This window comes from Chrysemys picta, chromosome 9, assembly GCF_011386835.1.
Source record: "Chrysemys picta bellii isolate R12L10 chromosome 9, ASM1138683v2, whole genome shotgun sequence".
Taxonomy (NCBI): domain Eukaryota; kingdom Metazoa; phylum Chordata; order Testudines; family Emydidae; genus Chrysemys; species Chrysemys picta.
Genome location: NC_088799.1, coordinates 48908769 through 48928683, shown reverse-complemented (window position 1 = coordinate 48928683; position 19915 = coordinate 48908769). Strand labels below are relative to the sequence as shown.

Below are 19915 nucleotides of genomic sequence, written 5' to 3'. Positions count from 1 at the left end.
GGTCAGCACATTATCTGATGGCATCAAGCTGTGACAAGGTCCACTGCTGCAATACAGTAGTACTGATATGACTCTAGATTCAGGGTTCTGAAGGAAGTGCAATAGAACTAGCAGCCTTTATTAATAAAACAGCACAGTGTGAATCTCTGTCCTTTCTCATTGCATACCTAGTCCTGGCTCATGTACAGTGGACTGAAATCAGGATGGTCACATCCAAAAGTAGTTATTCAGCTGGCTGGTGCTCTGGTAGGAAGAGGGACAACCACAGGAAAAAGTTAGTGGAGGGCGCCAAGGAGAGAACTTTGTTCAACATAAAAAAAGATAAGCCTGTGAGAGAGGCTTTCAGTGGAAGGTGGGGCTTGTTTCTCAATTAGTGCTTCCTAGCATTTCCCCTTTCCAACCAGAATCACTTTGGTTGTGCCTGGATTCAGCTTGAGCCAGCTGCTCCTCATCCAAGAGACGATCTCTTGTAGGCATTCTAGGGTGACCAGATGTCCCGATTTTATAGGGACAGTCCTGATATTTGGGGCTTTTTCTTATATAGGCTCCTATTACCCCCCATCCCCGTCCCGATTTCTCACACTTGCTATCTGGTCAGCCTAAGGCATTCTGACCTCTTGGTGGTGGTTGCATCAGTTGAGAATGAGGTAGAGAGTTGAGTGTTATTGGCATGCTGTTGCCAGCGGAGCCCGTGGTTTCCCAGTGGTCTCATGGAGATTTTGAGACGAAGCAGGGATAGTGTGACTCGACAAAGGCCTTCAGAGAGGAGGAGCAGTTACCCATCTCACTCTCTGGAGAGGAACGATAGGGGCTGGAGCTACAACAGAGCTGGGCTATCTACTCCTGCTATGTCACATAGGCGTCTTAGCAGCGCCTTGTGGTGCACTTGCAAAGGCTGGAGGGAGGTCAGAACTATGAGCAGGGTAATGCTTAATTTGTGCCAGGGCTGAGCCCGGCACTCTGGGCTTGGCAGGTCATGGCCCCAGCACTTCTGGGTTTGGCAGGTCACAGCAGGGTTGCCAACTTTCTAATCACACAAACCAAACACCCTTGCCCCGCCCCTTCTCTGAGGTCCTGCCCCTACTCACTCCATCCCCCTCCCCCCATCGCTTGCTCTCCCCACTCTCACTCACTTTCACTGGGCTGGGGCAGAGGGTTGGGGTACAAGAGGTGGTGAGGGCTCCAGCTGGGGGTGTGGGCTCTGGGGTGGGGCCTAGGATGAGGGGTTTGGGGTGCAGGAGGGAGCTGGGGACGAGGGGTACGGAGTGTGTGAGAGAGCTCAGGGGTGGGGCAGGGGGCTGCGGTGTGGGAGGGAGTGAGGACTCCGGCTGGGGTTGAGAGGTTTGGGGTGCAGGAGGGGGCTCTGAGCTGAGGCAGAGGGGTTGGGTGCGGGAGGAGGTTTGGGGTGTGGGCCCTGGGAGGGAGATTGGGTGCAGGAAGGGGCTCAGGCATTGGGGTATGGGAGGAGCTGCTGAGTGCGGACTTCAGCCGGGCGGCGCTTACCTCTGGCTGCTCCTGGAAGCAGCCGGCATGTCCAGCTCCTAAGCTCAGGGGCAGCCATGCAGCTCTGTGCACTGCCCCTGCCTGCAAGCACTGCCCTTGCAGCTCCCATTGGCCACGGTTCCTGGCTGATGGGAGCTGTGGAGTTGGTGCTCGGGGTGGGGCACAGGGGCAATGCGTGGAGACTCCCTAGCCGCCCCTGCACCTAGGAGCCAGACATGCTGGCTGCTTCCGTAAACCATGCAGAGCCAGGATGGGTAGGGAGCCTGCCTTCAGCCTGCTGCACCACCAACTGGACTTTTAGTGGCCTATTAAAATCTCCGGGATTGCTTTCAATAGCCACCAGAAGATTGACGCCGATTCCGCTAGACTCCTGGCCAATCCGGGAGGGTTGGCAACCCTAGTCAGTGCCCTGGCACCTCTGGGCCTGGCAGGTTACAGCCCCGGCATCTCTGGGCCTGGCAGGTCACAGCCCCAGCACCTCTGGGCTTGCTGCATCAGTTTTGGATGTGAAAAAATTGCTTGAGCCCCATCACTTCTTTCATTACAAATTAAACACTGGAGCAGGGGGATCTTTTCTGTGACTATGGCTGTGAGGAGTTTATCTTTTTAGTTCCAGTACAGCAGTCTCTGTGCTATGCTCTGGTCTGTACATAGATTGCAAGGCGTCTAGGAGTTTGGCTGATGTAACCAGCAGGCTCCAGTATGTGACTGCTTCCTCAGTTATATTGTCCAGGAGTGGGAGGTTGGAGTCACGTTGGTGGCTGGGGAGATCTGCAGGGTTGAGCTTTGGCTTCTTGATAATTGGATTGACTGCTGCATTTTTCAAGGAATTTGGCAGGTTTGCTTCTCTGAAGCACCATGGAGATCGTAATGCACTGGTTTTCCTAGGCCAGCACTTTGAATTGCACCCAGAAGTAAAAGCCAGTGCAGATGCTGATCTCATATCCCATAGGAAATTTATTCCTAGATGCTGGAGACTGCCTCTCTCTATATGCGCCATCAGAACAAATGGGATGCTCTTGCCTATATGTAACAACATAGGGAGGGCCAGGGAGCATGGTGTTCTTGGTGGAGGCTGCTTGACTCTGTTGACTTCTTGTGTTGGCCTGGTGAGGTGTAAGGCCCAATGGGTTCTGTATCATGGTGTGAGAGCCTACAAATTAGGTTGTTTGTTGACAGAATATACAGTTCATAAATAAATAAGCCCTTTCTGTGACTGTATTAACATCCCAGCCTTCTCAGCTACCATGTATCTGTGTGTTTCATTTGCAGGAATGTGGCTGCCCTCTGTACTGGAAAGCCCCCATGTTCAATGCAGCAGGGGGAGAAAGGACGGGATTTGTATCTGTTCATTCGTTCGTAGCTATGTGGAGACAGTGAGTACACCATATAAGAACGTTCTTCCTCAGAAAAGGAAAAGGCCAGCCACCCAACTGCCTGCCCTAACACTTCTTCAGTCCTGCTTTCCTACTCACCCACCAGGCTCTTCAAACCCCTCCTCCTTCTGTCCAAATAAATCCGTATTTTAAAATCAACATTGGTTTCAGTTATCTTCCCCATCATTTACTGAATGTTTGTTTCTCCCAATGCTTTAATAGGGTCTGCAACCGTTGATTAGGAATAGCCCATATCTGCAAATGTTGTGTGTATGAGGTACAGTGACATGGACACTGAGGGAGTCTGGAGATAGTCTCATTCCCTAGAACAGTGGGTCCTACAGTAGGACTCCTACTCTGGGATGGACGGTAGAGTCCTTTAATGCTGTAAATTGTTTGGCAATCCCTATTGGAGGCACAGGATTGCTTTTGAATCTGGCCCATTTGGGAGGAGTGGGGGGAGGGAGCACTATGCAGTCTTCTTCCAACTGCAGAGCCTCTCTTTGGCACCCTTCCTGCTTGGGCACTTCAAGTGTACGTATCCTTGCACCTCCCTGGCCTGTCTCCAAAGACCCCTCCCTGCCAAAGTGGAGCACAGCTCTGTGGCATGCAGTAGAAGTGCACCCCTCTGGCTCTCTGCAGCCTGTTCCCTCGCTCCAGTGAACCCACAACCATTCTGCTCCCTGGCATTGATTCAGGAAAGTACTTAAGTCCTGCAGACTTCATCATTATATGCTTTCCTTAATCAGGGCCCTGTCAGCCATGGGTATTTGTTTCGCTTGTTACTTTACATCCCCTGAGCTCTACACCTCACACAGGTGTTAGCTCTACACCTCACACAGGTGGAAAGACATGGTTTCTGGAGAGCTGACAGTCTCTCACGAGTGCTGGTGCAGAGTGTGTGTGTGTGTGTGTGTGTGTGTGTGTGTGTGTGTGTGTGTGTGTGTAAAACAAGCAGTAGGGAAATGGGGCAAGAGAGGAGGAGGCTTACAGTGACCAGTCACATTGTTGCTGGGATTAGTCCTGCTCACAGGATGGAAGCTCAGTCAGGAGAGGAGTCTAAGGAAGTATTTAAATGAGGAGATTGAAGGGCGTGATGGAGGATGTGCATCCCAAGTGCAGGGGGCAAAGAAGGTATTATGTTGTTGTGAGGGAAACGGACTGGGGCTCTGCTGTCATTGTGGAGGTGTGAGGGGAAGTAGGGGGTAAACTGGAGGTTGCCGAGATGTGGGTGGGAGTGACATGACACAGTGGGTCAGATCCTGAGGGCTTTACTTGTTTTTCATTTGTTACCAAATGCCTGAGTAAGGACGTGGCCCTGTAAGAGGAGTTTCAGTGTCTCTGGAGCATGCCATTGTCAAGGCTCCTTTCTGAATTCTCTCCTGTGGCTATTGAGAGCTCTGGCTAGGAGGCTTGGAATCACAGATGGTGTGAGATGGAACAGCTCTGTTATCTTACCCAGTCTTTGTGCCCATAGGACATGTCTGTAATATCACTTAGTTTAATTTTTAAAGTCCCAAGCAGTGTGATTTCCACCTCTTCCACAGCCCAGTTCAGTGGGCACCCTTCAAACTGCCTTTGGAGCTGTGCTCCCTAGGTATTTCCTGATCTAAATATAAAAACTGTTGGGATAACAGCATCTAGTTACCAAAGTAAAACTGTAAAATGTATAGGGATAGTCACAGTCAGATTGTTTTTGTTGACACACATGTTGTATCATAGGTTCCTCCACTTAGTCCTAATTAATCTCTCTTGCATACTAAATAGTTCTTATCCCTTCTTCATTGTCACAGCTTTCAAATATTTGTAGACTGGTATCATGTCCCTACTTTGTCTTTTCCTTGCCAAACTATTTTTTGATGTTTTAATCTTTCCTCAGTTTCTCCAGGCCCCTGATCATTTTTATTGCTCTTCTATGAAGACCCTTCAGTTTTCATACATTCATAGATTCCAAGGCCAGAAGGGACCATTGTGATTCTCGAGTCTGACCCCCTGTATAACCCAGAATTTCCTAGAACTTCCCCACAATAATTCCTAAAGCAGATCTTGTAGAAAAACACCCAATCTTGATTTAAACATTGTCACTGGTGGAGAATCCACCATGATCCTTGGTAAATTGTTCTAATGGTTAATTACTCTCACGATTAAAAATGTGCACCTTATTTCCAGTCTGGATTTGTCTAGCTTCAACTTCCAGTTATTGGATCATGTTACATCTTTCTCTGCTAAGAGGCCATTATTAAATATTTGTTCCCCATGTGGGTACTTACAGACTGTCATCAAGTCAACCCTTAACCATAGCCATATGGAAACAGGCCTTCATTTTAAAACATGGATGCCTAACTTTAAACACCCAAGTCCATTTTAGGCACCTAAATAAGTAGCCTTATTTTTCAAAAGTGCTAAGCACCCACAAATCTCATTCAAGGTCAGTGGGAGCTACTTAGTGTGCAGAAGTTTTGAAAATCAGTCCACTTATTTTAGTATGGCCTTGGGAGCCCAACTGTCTGCTCTCATTTTAAAATAGCTCAACCAGAATCTAGTGCCTCTCTTTTTGGTGACGGATGCGTTTGCATATGCAGCCCAAAGCCTCCCTACTCTTTCTGCACCAATCAAACTGCACATTTATGTCTAATTTGCTGTTCACTGTCAGGCAATTTAAAGAGCAAAAATAACCAAAAATTTAAAGAGTTAAAAACTGGGCATGATGCTCCATCCGTCAAGCTGATGGAGGAAAAATATGGTGACTGAGCATACTTTTTAATCTGTCCCTTAATGGGCTGGGCCTATGGTGACTGTCCACAGGCATGCATGCTAGACCCACTGTTTACACTTAAAGAGACACCATAAGAAATCTCTGCACTCATAAATTTACTTAGTAAGTGTTAATGCATTCCTCTAGAGCAGTGGTTCCCAAACTGAGGTTCGTGAACCCCTGGGGGTTCGCAAAATGTTACAGGGGGTTCTCAGGAAAAAGTTCCCTAATGGTGGACAGCTGTCCCTAGGGACCCTGGGTAGCATGGGGCCAGCAGCCTGGAGCCCCTGGACTTCCAAGAGCTAAGCAGATCAAAGTAAGCATATCTATCACACTGAGGAGATTTAAATTCAAGACTCCTTATAAGAAATGGAAAGGGAGGTGGATATTTTTTGCTGTTTTTAAAGTTAAATAGGTAACTAGGATTGTTTTTAAAATTATTATGAAGAACAAGTTTAAGCTTTGTTGTAATGTGCATTGTTTGCCTGGATTGCTCAAGACCTGAATGCTTGAGTAGGAGGAACTCTTTGAGTTGGCTTCTTAAATACCTTCATGCTGTTTCACATCTGATACTCCTTGATGAAACATAGCCTTGTCTTATAACAGGCTTATTCAAAGTGATACAAGCTAAAAAAGTGAGATCTTGGAAGAGTGTTGCCATTTTCATAATGTAATAAAAATACTGTAATGATAAATAGTATTTAATAATATATGTGTGTAATAAGTATGTCATAAAAACAAATTTTATATTTCCAAGAACACTGCTTTTATAATTTATACTCAGATAAAGGAAAAAATCCCTGGAAATATTCATTTTTAGGAGAGGGTTCATGAGACTTGACATTTTAATGAAAGGGGTTCACAGGATGTTAAAGTTTGGGAACCACTGCTCTAGAGGGACCATTATATTTGTCCCTATTTTCAGATTGGTGTGATGGAGCCACTTTGATTAAGTATATTGCATATTCTGTATTTGGTAATGGGTGATGTATTCGTGACATGGAATGATGAAATACTTTATATTCCAGCATTAACTAAGGAGGAGCATCTATTAAAGTTAAACATTTAAATCAGCAAGACCAGATTACGTGCACCTCAGATTTATAGCAGAACTGGCTGAGGAGTGGGTCCCGCTGGAAAGCCACTGAACATGAACTCCCAGTGCAGCGCTATGGCTAAATGCTGTGCATTTGTTTATTTAACTATTTTCTACAATTTCCTGTTTTCAAGCCTCTAACGCCTCAGTCCAGCAAGTACGTAACATGTCCATAACTTTATGCACATGGGTATTCCCGGTGAGTTGACTGAGACTATGCACATGCATAAAGCTACTCACAGGTGAAAATGCCCATAGGACTGAGTACAAGTGTCTAATAACTAATTCTTATTAATGGTAAGTAATCATTAGTAAATAACAAATAAATAATGTGTTTTAATTTTTGCAGTTCTTGAAAATTACTGAGTAATTTTTCTTTGAGTAACTTATTGTTTCCATCACAATAACTGGCGAAAGCTCTGGAGCCTGATGCTTTCTACATTGTTTCTCAGTCCCTGTTATGATTATTTTTCAGTAAGGGCTTGGTGAAAGCCTGGGAATTTCTCATTTTTGTGTGTGTGTTTTGGTTCTATAGACACCAGTTATTTGGATAACTGTGTTAATCTTGACCAACAATGTTATGTAGTAGGAAATAGCGAAGATTGGAATAACGTTCCACTCTTCTGAAGTACTCACTCCTCTGGGTCACAGACAGAAGACATCATCCTATAGAGCATATTTCCATTCAGTAAAGCACCACACCCTGCTAGCAATTTTTATAGTTGGAGCAGATTCCCCTCCACAGCCTCCCTCCCCAACTTTCTCCACTTCCCACACACACACTTGACAAAAGAAGCCATTGTTTGCCTCTTTGGGGTGATTTGTATGCTAGGGAATTTTGTCAGTAGAGTTTGGCAGCATCTTCAAATACTGAAGTCTTGGAAAAAGATTAAACTATAAGCGAGAGATTCTATTATGGCATCTCATTGGATCCATCTTTAATGGATGCTAAATGTTAAATGTTTTTTTCTATGTTAAAAGATAGATCAGAACTCCATAAGAAATGGATATTAGCAATATATGGCTTGATTTTAGTAAGGCTTTTGACACAGTCCCACATGACATTCTCATAAGTAGGGAAATGTGGTCTAGATGAAATTACTATAAGCTGGTTGAAAGACTGTACTCTCAGAGTAGTTATCAATGGTTCACTGTCAAAGTTGGAGGTGTATCTAATGGGGTCCCACAGGGGTCAGATCTGGGTCTGATACCATTCAATATTTTCATTAATGACTTAGATAATGGAGTGGAGAGTATGCTTCTAAAATTTGCACATGATACTAATCATAAGGGTAGTTAAGCTCTGGAATAGGCTTCCAAGGGAGGTTGTGAAATCCCCATCATTGGAGGTTTTAAAAAACATGTTGGACAAACACCTCTCAGGGAGGTCTAGGTTTACTTAGTCCTGCCTCAGCACAGGGGGCTGAACTTGATGACTTCTCGAGGTCTCTTCCAGCCCTACCTTTCAACGATTCTATGAATATTGATTTCTAAGGGCCAGTTCTGCCCCTCTACCACACACAGGGTGCAATTCTCCCTTTTGCAGAGGACTAGCAAAAACCCTATTGTGCCACGTACTTCCTTCTTAAACCCCCAAGCTAGGGCCTAAATGGAATTCAAGTGGTATATAGGCCTTGTGCTTTTGCTTTGCAGAACGGTGAATTTCTCCCATTCAGAGTAAGAGAGACATAATCATGTACTAAAAATGTAGTTTTCAGACAGTGAGAAGACATGAATCTTTCCAAATGATAAGGGAAGCTAAAAGTATCAATGAAAAAAATCTGTGGCCAGTGGAGTTAAGGACAATAAGAATGAATTTTTAAAATAAATCAGAAACAAATGCAATCATCATAACATTGGTATAGGTCCAGTATTAGATGCGTATAGCAAAATTATCAATCATGGTGCAGAAAAGGTTCTTCAATAAATATTTCTGTTCTGCATTTGAAAAGCAGCTGGATGACTTATTTTTATCTTACACAGTTAATTAAATACTTTCTATTCCAACAGTAACTAGGCAGAATGTTAAACAGAAAACTGCTAAAGCCAAACATTTTTTTAAAACTGCAGGACCAGATAACTTGCAACCAAGAGTTTTAAAAGAATTAGCCAAGCAGGAGATTATCAAGTAGAAGTAGAGAGGTGTTATTACCACTGTATATGGAATTACTGAGGCTATTACTGAATGCTGTGACCAGATCTGATATCAACACTTCAAAAAACTGGAAGGTTTAGAAAAGAGCTGCAAGAATGATATGCAGTCTGGAAAACCTGCCTTGTATAGAAAGAGATGAGGGAAACTCGATTCTAGATTAGTTTATCCTAGAGAAGATTAAGAAGTCACTTGATCATAGTCTGTAAGTACCTACATGGAGAAAAGAATTCTGATAGTATAGAGTTCTCTAACCTAGCAGAGAAAAGCATAATAAGATCCAATGGCTGGTAGCTGAAGCCAGACAAATTCAGATTAGAAATAATAATAATAATTAATTAACCATTGGAACAACTGACCTAGAGTTTTCCACCTCTTTAAGTGTTTTAAGGCAAGCCTGGATGTCCCTTTCTAAGAGATCTGCTCTAGCTCAACCAGAAATTATAGGCTTGATGCAGGAATCACTGGGTGAAATTCTCTGGTCTGTTAAGCAAGAGGTCAGATGAGACGATCCTAATGATACCATCTGGCCTTAACAACTGTGGCACTATGAAATGGGAATGCTGTTCTAAGATACCTTAGTGTAGGAAGAGTAAAGAGAACAAAACTATATATTTTTAGCAAATAAGCACAGAGATTACTTTCTTCAAGTCTCAGAATTTAAATAAACACTTAATATAAACATTTGACATACTGCACTGCATAAGTAGGCAAGTAACTGTAATGATGATTCCCTACAATGAACAGTAGAACACAGTGATAAGAAGTACCATAACTGTTGCCTTCAGAAGGCTTTTTCTTCAAAGCAATCATTGCTATTTGACAGTTGTCACGGTTATGGAGCTGTGCCAGTGCCCCCCTCAGGTGTGTGACCTCTTTCCCCTTAGCTGTCTCAGGGTGGAATCTCGTGATTCTTATACTCTTTGGCCAGACCCTGAGAACATGGCCTCATGTACCAATTACTTGTAACCCTGCAGGGCCGACTGGGTTCAGATGCCTTCGTTTCTTCCCTTCGGGGTCCTGTGATATTGACCAACAGCCTCCTTCAAACAAAGGTGTTTTATTTAGCAGTTGGAACAAAAGATAAAACAAAAAAAGGATTTTAAAAATAACAGCCTACTTGCATTGTCTTATCTAACATTACGCTGCCCTACAAGCCCAGTTAGATGCACTTTCCTCTTCAGCTGCAGACACAGAACACAACCAACTTATGTTCTCCTAGCCAGCCCAGATCCTGCTGTGTGTCTGTGTGACTCTGTCTGACCCAATCTTTTCAAACTGGCTTGGACACTCCCCCAGAGCATGGGCTAGTCCTATTAAGGTTACCGGCTCTTGGAATGTCTCTTAGCAACTCTCCAATTTAAGTTGTTAGGTGACTATTGGAAAGGGCCTACACTCTCTTTCCCTAGATGGGCAGGCTGGCGCAGCTACCCAGACAGACCCTTAGGGTAAAATATCCATCCCCTTTTATGAGACAGTGACACCTCGGTGGTGACAGATCCACCTTGGTGGTGAAACCGTATTAGCAATCACCAAAGAGCACACCCATATTTGTCACAGTAATATTAGGGAGAAACAGTATTCAGCTCCTCCAAGAAACACTTGGGCATTGTTTCAAGGTATCAAGGAAGAGAATAAGGTGTTACCCTTCTGATGTCAGGTATGCATAACTTACATGGTCACAACTTTGCATAAATTGCATAACTTCTGGCTGAAATTTGTCACTTTAAATAAGGAGTCTAACAATCAAACTGTGCCTTCTGATTGCTGTGTCCTCTGAGAGTATGAATTAGTTTGAGTAATTTATAACCTTATCTCTCTCTCTCATAGATTACTACAGAGCTGCCATGATGATGCAGCCAAATTTCTTTACCTTCTAGCAAAACCCAGCTGCAGCTACCTAGAGCAGGAGGATTTCATCCCACTTCTTCAGGTACATAAACCTTGCTCAGCAGTACCTGGTTGAGTGAGCAGGGGGAAGGGTGTTGCTAATTTGGGATATTTGTTTGTAACTTTTTCAGTGTATGTAAAGGGCATGCAGAGCTTTGTATGGGCTCTAGTTGGGGTCGAGCTTTTTAGACTTAAATTTAAATGATAATGTAAGGGGGTACTCATTTTCGAAAGAGCTGAGCAGTGGCAGCTCCTGCTGAAGTAATGGAAAATTGTGCCCTTTTATGCAAAACTTTAACTTGACCCATGGTCTCCAGTTGGGGTAACTATTTGGAATTAACAGGTAGCTAAACTGAATCCACCCAGCTCCTCCATGTGCTTGTATCTGCAAATCTCAAACCTCAGGACTGGAGAACATACAAGGCACTGTGAGATCAATAGATCGATATTAGACTAAAGTATAAAACCTTTGCGTGTTAAGAGTGCAGTTAACAGTTATTTAATTTACCTAATAACACTTCTTCCGGACTACCAAGTGCAATCTACCATTGAAATATTTGCAAGGAATTATGAAACTAAAGTATTGTAAATGTCAGATAGCCTATTACATATTTAAATTCCACAATACAAAAAGCTTTTCTTTGTATTCTACCTAAATTATCCTTGTTTTAATTTTATCCCATTGCTTTTTCTTTTACCCTTATACACTATAAAAAACAAACATCCCTCTCCATTCTTGGTGTCTAGTTCCTTCAGATAGTTGTGGCTGCATATCATAGAATCATAGGTCTGGAAGGGACCTTGAGGGGTCATCTAGTCCAGTTCCCTGCTCTCATGGCAGGACTAAGTATTATCTAGACCATCCCTGACAGGTGTTTGTCTAACTTGCTCTTAAAAATCTCCAGTGATGGAGATTCCACAACCTCCCTAGGCAATTTATTCATGTCCCTCCTTAGTCTTTGTTGCTAAGCTCTATATGTACGTAGCCCTTTTAATCTTCCTTCCATAAATTAGTCCCTCCAGCTCTTCTGATCATTGGCTCATGCCCTTCTCTGAGCTCCTTCCAGTGTTAATAAATTTCTGATATTGTGGTGCCCACTGTACATAACCATGGAGATGTCTTGAGGGGCAAGATTGGATCTCTGAGATGGTGCTTGCCTTCCCGCAAAAAAACTGGTACCATTATGGGGTGGTGGATAAGAGTTTTGGGATGGATTTTTCTCACGCTCCTTGGTGGCACTTTTCATATTTTCCCCCACAGGGCATGTTTCCTCTCCTGACTGACAGCAGCTCCATTTTGCAGCTGCCAGTGCAATCTAAGAGCTGCATAATCCTTTTCGTGGATTCATAGATTCTAAGACCAGCATGGGACCTTGTGATCATCTAGTCTGACCTCCTGTATAGCACAGGCCAGAGATTATCCCTGAAATAATTAAATATTTTAATGTTTCCTTGGCTGCCTGTCAGTCAGTTAGTAGCTATTCACCACCACTGGCCCTCAAGGAGGCCATGCATATGCTCAAAGCCTCCACAGTATCTTCTTATAGATGGTGCACAGTCATGGATGCTTCCCCCTTGCCACTGGAGATGCTTGTAGTGCAGGCATGTAGTGCTTATGCAGCCATCCTGATGGAGGCTTCTTCCATTCATGATATGAGCAGGTCTTCCACAGCCAGGAACATGTCACAACCATGCAGCTCTGGCTGAATTCCATACCACTAGGCCAGGATTTGGCAGTAAAAAATAACTATTCTGAGAGAAAGAAAAATACCAAAATAGTCAAGGTAGTGTGGAAAATGTATGGACTGTAGCTATGCGTATCCTACCGATCACACAAGATTGTATCTTTATGAAAGAAGATTTAAAAAAGCAGCTTTTCTCCTGTTGTTGGATATTGCTCTGGAAAGACACAAAGGGCTGTTTTTAAAGTCTTTCAGAAGAACACTTATTTCTGATGTATCACTATGACAAATATTAATATCTGCGAGGAATTAAAAGGGGATTTGGGAAGGAAAGAGTCATATGGTCCAAGTAACTAACATTTTTTTCTCTATCAGTAAAAATGAGTTTTCATCTGCTCACTAATTCTTCCTTTGTTTTTCTGTCTTTAAGTAAATCAAAATGGCCCAGCAGGTGCGTATTGTCCAGAAAATGCCTGTACTTTTACAAGGTTCATTTTAAAATATTGTAATTAACTTTTTAAATGCTGCAGTTGCAGTTTGGAAAGTGCCACAGAGCATCACTTTGTAAACTCAGTCATTTTAAAACTCTAATTAAAAGGAAAAAAACCTCTTGTTCCAATTTCACTTGGTTTTGTCTTTCAGGATGTGGTTGAAACGCATCCTGGCCTGACATTCTTGAAGGATGCTCCAGAATTCCATTCCCGCTACATTACTACGGTAGGCTGACTCCGGGAGTCTTCACATAATCTTGACATTCCAAGTCCCTCTTGTTACACAATCTGTCACTATTCATATGAGCAAGTGTTTTGAGTTATTTGGAAAAGTGTGTGTTTTACCCAGGCTAATAATGGTGAGCAATTTTATTGTACCATTTTTGCATTTAATTTTGCTGCAAGTTGGATTTTTTGGCCTCTCTTCTGACAATAGGCATCATGGTAGCCATGGAAATAAGTGTGTGATCCTGCAGCCAGTAGATTTCTCATAATACAGCTGGGCAGCTGAGATACAGCAGGGATGATCTTTGGAAAGACTCCTATTGATCTCTCTTAAGGCTCATGAGCTAGAGGTTGCACTATTTCAATGGTAAATGAATAACACAGATAAATGCCTATAGTATCTGACATCATATCCATCCTTGTTAATATAACCCTGTTCAGCTTGTCTGCTTTCCATACCCGTTCCAGCCATTGCATTGTGTGGCTTCCAAAACTGTGCGGAGGCTGTACTATTGATTTATATTCACAAACAAAAAACTTCATTTAACATTAGTTAAGATTGCTCTCATCAATAAACTTAACCATAACAAATAGGAAATACAAAATTAAGGATTAATAGGTAGCAAAGTCAAGCACTCTCAAGTTAAGAAATGCTAGAATGAACATTGGCCATACAGTCTTTTTTCACTCCTCTAGTAGATATGCATTATGATACATTCTTTAATTCCACGCATAAGTGACCACCTGTGAAAAGTTTGGTGTAAATGACTTGGCCAGCATCTCTTAGAAACTCAGTGGCTGAGGCAGGGATAGAATCTGAGGTCCTATGACCTATGTGATGCTGCGCAAGCACTTACACCAAACTTTTTTGCAGGTGGTCACTTGAGCATCTACTTAAAGCTATATCATAATGCATAGGCGGAAGACGTGCTGAATAGGCAACGTTCATTCTGGAGTTTCCTAATTTGAGAGTGCTTGAATTTTGCTACGTTTTAATCCTTAGCTTTGCATTTCATATTTTTTTGTGGTTTAGTTTACTGATGTGAGCAACATTAACTAATGTTAAACAAAGGATTTTTGTGTGTGTGAATTTCCTTAGTTTTTAATGGCACATATTTAAAAGATTTTCTATTTAAATAATAACATGCTTACTACATAAAGCATTTGTTGTGTTCAGTGTATATTTTATGGCCATTGTTATCTTTGTGAAGCTCCATATTTCACCACTCAGTGCCATGTTGACCAATATACTGAAAGTAATTAAATTAAACTATGCAAACAAAACATATTTCTTTTTTAATGTAACTTCCGTTTTACTGCAACTTATGATTCTATGTGACATTTTTTTAAATTGTGTAACAGAAAACTGACCTGGGACTAACAAATCTATAATTTCCCACTTTCATTGTGAATATTTGCCTTTTAAAGTCCTAGCTTCCAATTTGTAAGACGCAGATAATCTACAGGAGAGGATCTGTAATATAAGGGACAGGGTCATAGGCATTCTGGCCTGCTGCTTACAACGGGGCTGGGGCCCACATGTCAGGTTTGATATTTGTGAGCAGGGGTCGAAGGATTCGTTAGGGTCAGTGCCAGTCCTCAAATCCTCCCAGCGGGCCAATAATGTCACTGAAGATGATGTTCAGAAAAGAAAATGTTTATATTGTATTTTTTATTTCAAATTTCTTAGAAATAATAAAACTGTCATACAACTTTTTACAATTCTTCGCCTGCCAGAGAGTCTTTAGTGTTTGCCAGACACCTGGCAATGCTTCAGTTCTGTCAGTTTGTTGATGTTTGGCCTCAGTGACTGAGCAATTGAAACCTTCAGGATTGCAGCAAGGTGTGCATCAGATAGTTGTGTTTGGTATTTTGACTTGTTTATATTCATTGTGGAAAAAAGTGACACTGCCTCCATGGCTGATTCTGCCTGGCAACTAATGATGCTGTCGCCATGGCTGACTCTGCCCAGCGACTAGTGATGATATCTCTGTCCCTCTCCCCCTGCCACTGGGAGCTGCGGTGGGTGGCACCTGCAGCAGATATTGCCGGCAGCATGGCTGCATGCATCTCTCCTTCGCAGGCTGCAGTTGGGAGGTTCTTGGGCCGCAGATGGCCTGTGGGCCGGGACTTTGAGACCCCTGCACTAGAGCCAGGTTCAATAAGCAAGAGTTGGGATCGGAGGCCAGAGATCAGAGGTATGACCAGGCTGAAGGCAGGCGGGCAAGAGTCAGGGTCAGACTCAGGCTGGGATTGGAGACCGGAGATTGAGGTCCGGAATTGCAGCATGCCTGAAGTCTGTGTGGCTGCCCAGACAACTTCCTGGGGTGCACTCCAGGGTTAAATAGGGTGGCTTGCCAGTAGGAGGGGTGCAGGGTACTGTCATTCTGGATCCTTTGGGTGGTACTTCCTGCGGCACCTGTTCTCCAGAGTGCTGCTGGTGTCACCGTGGGAATGTCAGCTGCCCAAGGCTCGGCTGACCCATGTCCTAATTCCGACATCTTTACAGTAATTTTGTGTCTTATTTTCATGTAACCCTTGCTGAGGAAAGGAACAAACAATTCTCCTGTGAAAAGAAACTGTGTAATTTACCTGAAGCCCAAAGGACTACTCTAGGAACTTGTCCAAACCCAGTTTGCTCTCTTTGCCATTCCTCCTGGGACCCTGCTCTGGAATAATGTTATGGTTGTCTGAGGTCAATCAATTATCAAAGGCATATGTTGCCATGACAACCAGGCAATAGGTTTCAGAGTGGTAGCTGTGTTAGTCTGTATCAGCAGAAACAACAAGGAGTCCTTGTGGCACCTTAGAGACTAACAAATTTATTTGGGCATAAGCTTTCGTGGGCTAAAACCCACTTCATCAGATGCATGGAGTGAAAAATAAAGTAAACAGTATAAATATTACAGCACATGAAAAGATGGGAGTTGCCTTACCAAGTGGGGGGGGGTGTCAGTGCCTATTCTCAACAGTTGACAAGAAGGCGTGAATATCAACAGAGGGAAAATTACTTTTGTAGTGCTAACGAGGCCAATGCAATCAAGGTGGACGTCGCCCATTTCCAACAGTTGACAAGAAGGTGTGAGTATCAGCAGAGGGAAAATTACTTTTTGTAGTGACCTATCCACTTCCAATCTTTATTCAGGCCTAATTTGATGGTGTCCAGTTTGCAAATTAATTCCAATTCTGGAGTTTCTCGTTGAAGTCTGCTTTTGAAGTTTTGTTGTTGAAGAATTGCCACTTTTAAGTCTGTTATTGAGTGTCCAGGGAGACTGAAGTGTTCTCCGACTGGTTTTTGAATGTTATAATTCTTGACGTCTGATTTGTGTCCATTTATTCTTTTGCGTAGAGACTGTCCGGTTTGGCCAATGTACATGGCAGAGTGGCACTGCTGTCACATGATGGCATATATCACATCGGTAGATTTGCAAGTGAATGAGCCCCTGATGGTGTGGCTGATGTGGTTAGGTCCTATGATGGTGTCCCTTGAATAGATATGCGGACAGAGTTGGCAACGGGGTTTGTTGCAGGAATTGGTACCAGGGTTAGTGTTTTTGTTGTGTGGTGTGTAGTTGCTGGTGAGTATTTGCTTCAGGTTGGGGGGCTGTCTGTAAACGAGGACTGGCCTGTCTCCCAAGGTCTGTGAGACTGAGGGATCGTCCTTCAGGATAGGTTGTAGATCCTTGATGATGCACTGGAGAGGTTTTAGTTGGGGGCTGTAGATGACGGCTAGTGGCGTTCTGTTACTTTCTTTGTTGGGCCTGTCCTGTAGTGGGTGACAGGCAATAGTCACTCCCACACATATGCTAATGAACTAGAGGGCAGGTGTGCTGAGTGGCTGATTATCTCTGATATCATAGTGTTACTGCTCAGGCAGCAACCAGGAGCAGCAAATGCATGTTGTGTGGAAAATTCAAACTCCTCTGCTTTTCCGGTTTCCCAACTTTCCTAAAAAACCCTAAAACATATAAACGCAAAATACACATTGGAGATCATTCCACACATACATTAATTACTAGCTGAAATTTGGTTCCAATTCCCCATGGCATGTTTACCAAAAAGGGTTCAGAAGAAAGGTGACGCTAAGGTCCAGGCCCTGTAAACCAGAAACTTACAATGCAACCTTAATATCTCACTACAAGATCATAGCAATATGTGAAAGAATGCCCTTGACAACTTTTAAATATTCAGTTATTATAATTAACAACTCCCACAAGCAAGAGAAAAATAAAACTAACATTAAATCTCACCACCCTCTCTGCTCTTCCCCAAAAGTCAGGGAAAGTAGATGGGCTTTGCAGTCAGTTAGTTTGGGTAATTTCAGACCAAGGTTAGGGGAGCAAAAACCAAAGTCTAGGAGCCTTCACAGAGAATGCCCTTGCCAGTTGCTTCCTCTGTCCTTGGGGACACTACATAGGGGCTCCAGTTCGGCATTTCCACTGACTGCAGCTGTAGCAGTATGGCATGAGGAGAGCAGGGTAGGTCAAAACCAACACCTTCAACTCCATTCACAAGCCAACTTGAGAGCTGGTGCAGAGCACTGCTGTATTATGCTCATGGTGGGACGTTGTCACTTGTGAACTGTGGGTCATAGACTCGGGTACTGTGAAGGGGAATGAGACAGAAAAAATTCAGGAGCATTAAAAATATAGGAAAAAGAGACATCCTTTTAAGCCTTGTAAAATTGAAATAAATGTAAGTTACAGCAACTTCCTAACAATGCAACTCCCCTTGTCAGGAGAAAACGTCTAGTTTGAACAGAAATTTTTCCAGGCTGCTGTGGGCTTCTACCTAAGCTCAGCTCCCAAGTTACATAGCTGCCAAGTTTTAAGTTCCATGGGTGATATTTGCAAATCATTTGCATGTGACCATAAACTCCAGCTTGTGGGCAGCACACCATGCCATGGGCAGCAGGATGTGGAACTGCACAAAACATGGCAGCTGTGACTGGGGTTAGGTGAGAGAGTGTCTGGGGAGCTGCTAGGATGCATGAGTGTGGGGGTGCCGTTAGGTGTCCATGGTGTGTAGATGTCTGGGTGTTGGGGGTACGAGAGTATCTGGGGTGGCAGAGGGGTGAGTGTTAGAAGGTAGGGGGGCATGGGTGCTGAAGGGAGGCTGGAATTGCTGAGGGGAGTCTGGGGATGCTGTATGAGGTGGGTGCTAGGAGTCTGAGGGGGAAGCTGGGGACCTGTTCTATATGGGTTCTTATACCACACTCCTCACCATAGTATGTGCATATGTGCCAGTCGTGCATTAAGCAAAGTGTCTTAACATCTGTCATGTGTGGTTTGTTTTCTCTCTCTCATCCTTCCCTTGGGGAGAACTGTTGTGTGGAGGAGGGTTTTGGATTGGTAGGGTGGTTTTTTTGTTTTGTTTTATGTCCATGCTGCTGGGTTTGTATTAAAGAAGGCAGGACAAAGGAGTGCTCCTTGCTCTTGGAGCGGCAGGCGGGGAGGTCTGGGATGGTCCTTACTCCCATGGGGGAGTTCGTTCCACAGTATGGGACTGGACTCTGAGAAAGTCTATCTCTGGCACAGATGAGCTCTATCCATATGGCACAAAAGAGTGAGGAGTGGAGTTGTTGATTAGTCTACATCCCAGATCACTAGACACTTTTAGGTACCCTGGGTCCAAGCTATGGAGCGCCTTGAAGATAAGGACTGAGACCTGGAAATTGACTCTATTCTTTGGGAAGCCGATGTGGGGAGCAGAGAACAGGTTTAATGTGCTCCTGGCAGCCTGTGTTGTTGAGGAGACACACTGTAACGGACTGTACTAGTTGGAATTTCCTAAGTGCTGAAGGCCTCATGCACGGGTATATCCCATTGCCATACGCCAGACGGGAGGTGATGAAGGCATGAGTAACTGAGGCCAGGTCTTTGTCCGCCAGGATGGGATGGAGTCTCCTAGCCAACCGGAGCTAGTAGAAAGTGTTACTCGTGGATGCTGCCATGTGAGAGCTTAGCATCAGCAAGGGAACCAGGAGCACTTCTAGACCGTGGACTGTATTGACCAGTTGTGGGTGTGACCCTTCAGCCAAAGGAGTCTGCCCTATAACTGCAAAGTCTTCCAAGTACTTTCCTCTGCCCAGCGGCATCACTCTGCCTTGCTCGGGCAGGGCCGCCCGGGGGGGGGGGGGCAAGTGGGGCAATTTGCCCCGGGCCCTGCAGGGGCCCCGCGAGCCCTGGCCGAGAATCCCTTCCCTGGCTACTCACCCGGTGGTGGTCTGGGTCTTCGACAGCATTTCGGCGGCGGGTCCTTCAGTGCTGCCGAAGATGCGGAGCAAGTGAAGGACCTGCCGCTGCCGCAGACTCGGAGTGCTGCCCGGTGAGTTCAAGCGCTGCAGCGGGTGGCGCCATTTTTTATGTCCGCTCCCCCGCTCTGCCCCAGGCCCCCTGAATCCTCTGGGCGGCCCTGTGCTCGGGTTCAGCTTCAGCCAAGTGTTGTCCTTCGTGAGCTGATCTCATCCAGCCCAGGGCTATGCTGGTGGCAGTGATGTGTGATGAGCAGGTAGATCTGGCCCTGGAGTCTGTGTTGTCTGACTCATTCTCCTAGCCACAGCCCTCTTCCCAGCCCGGTGCTGCTGACAGCCACTCCCTCTCCCCCTGGGATCCAGCAGGGGGAGCAGAACAAAGAGAGACAGAGACCCATGGCTGTGTGCAGGGCAGGCACCACAGTGACCTCTGGTGGCCTGAAATAGCAGTTGTAGCCATTCTTGCAGCCCTGATGGATGCCCCTGGACTAG

General features: G+C 44.4%; 1 protein-coding gene across 8 annotated transcripts in view; it reads left to right on the top strand.

The window, feature by feature from the left end:
* PPP2R3A (protein phosphatase 2 regulatory subunit B''alpha) overlaps positions 1 to 19915 on the top strand; it is a 169279-nt gene that overhangs the window by 88485 nt on the left and 60879 nt on the right. For all 8 annotated transcript variants that reach the window (XM_005308668.5, XM_005308667.4, XM_065557032.1 and 5 more), the window contains 3 exons: positions 2776 to 2879; positions 10713 to 10815; positions 13097 to 13171. In XM_005308668.5, the coding sequence (XP_005308725.2) occupies positions 2776 to 2879; positions 10713 to 10815; positions 13097 to 13171 (282 nt within the window). The remainder of the gene's footprint in view (positions 1 to 2775; positions 2880 to 10712; positions 10816 to 13096; positions 13172 to 19915) is intronic.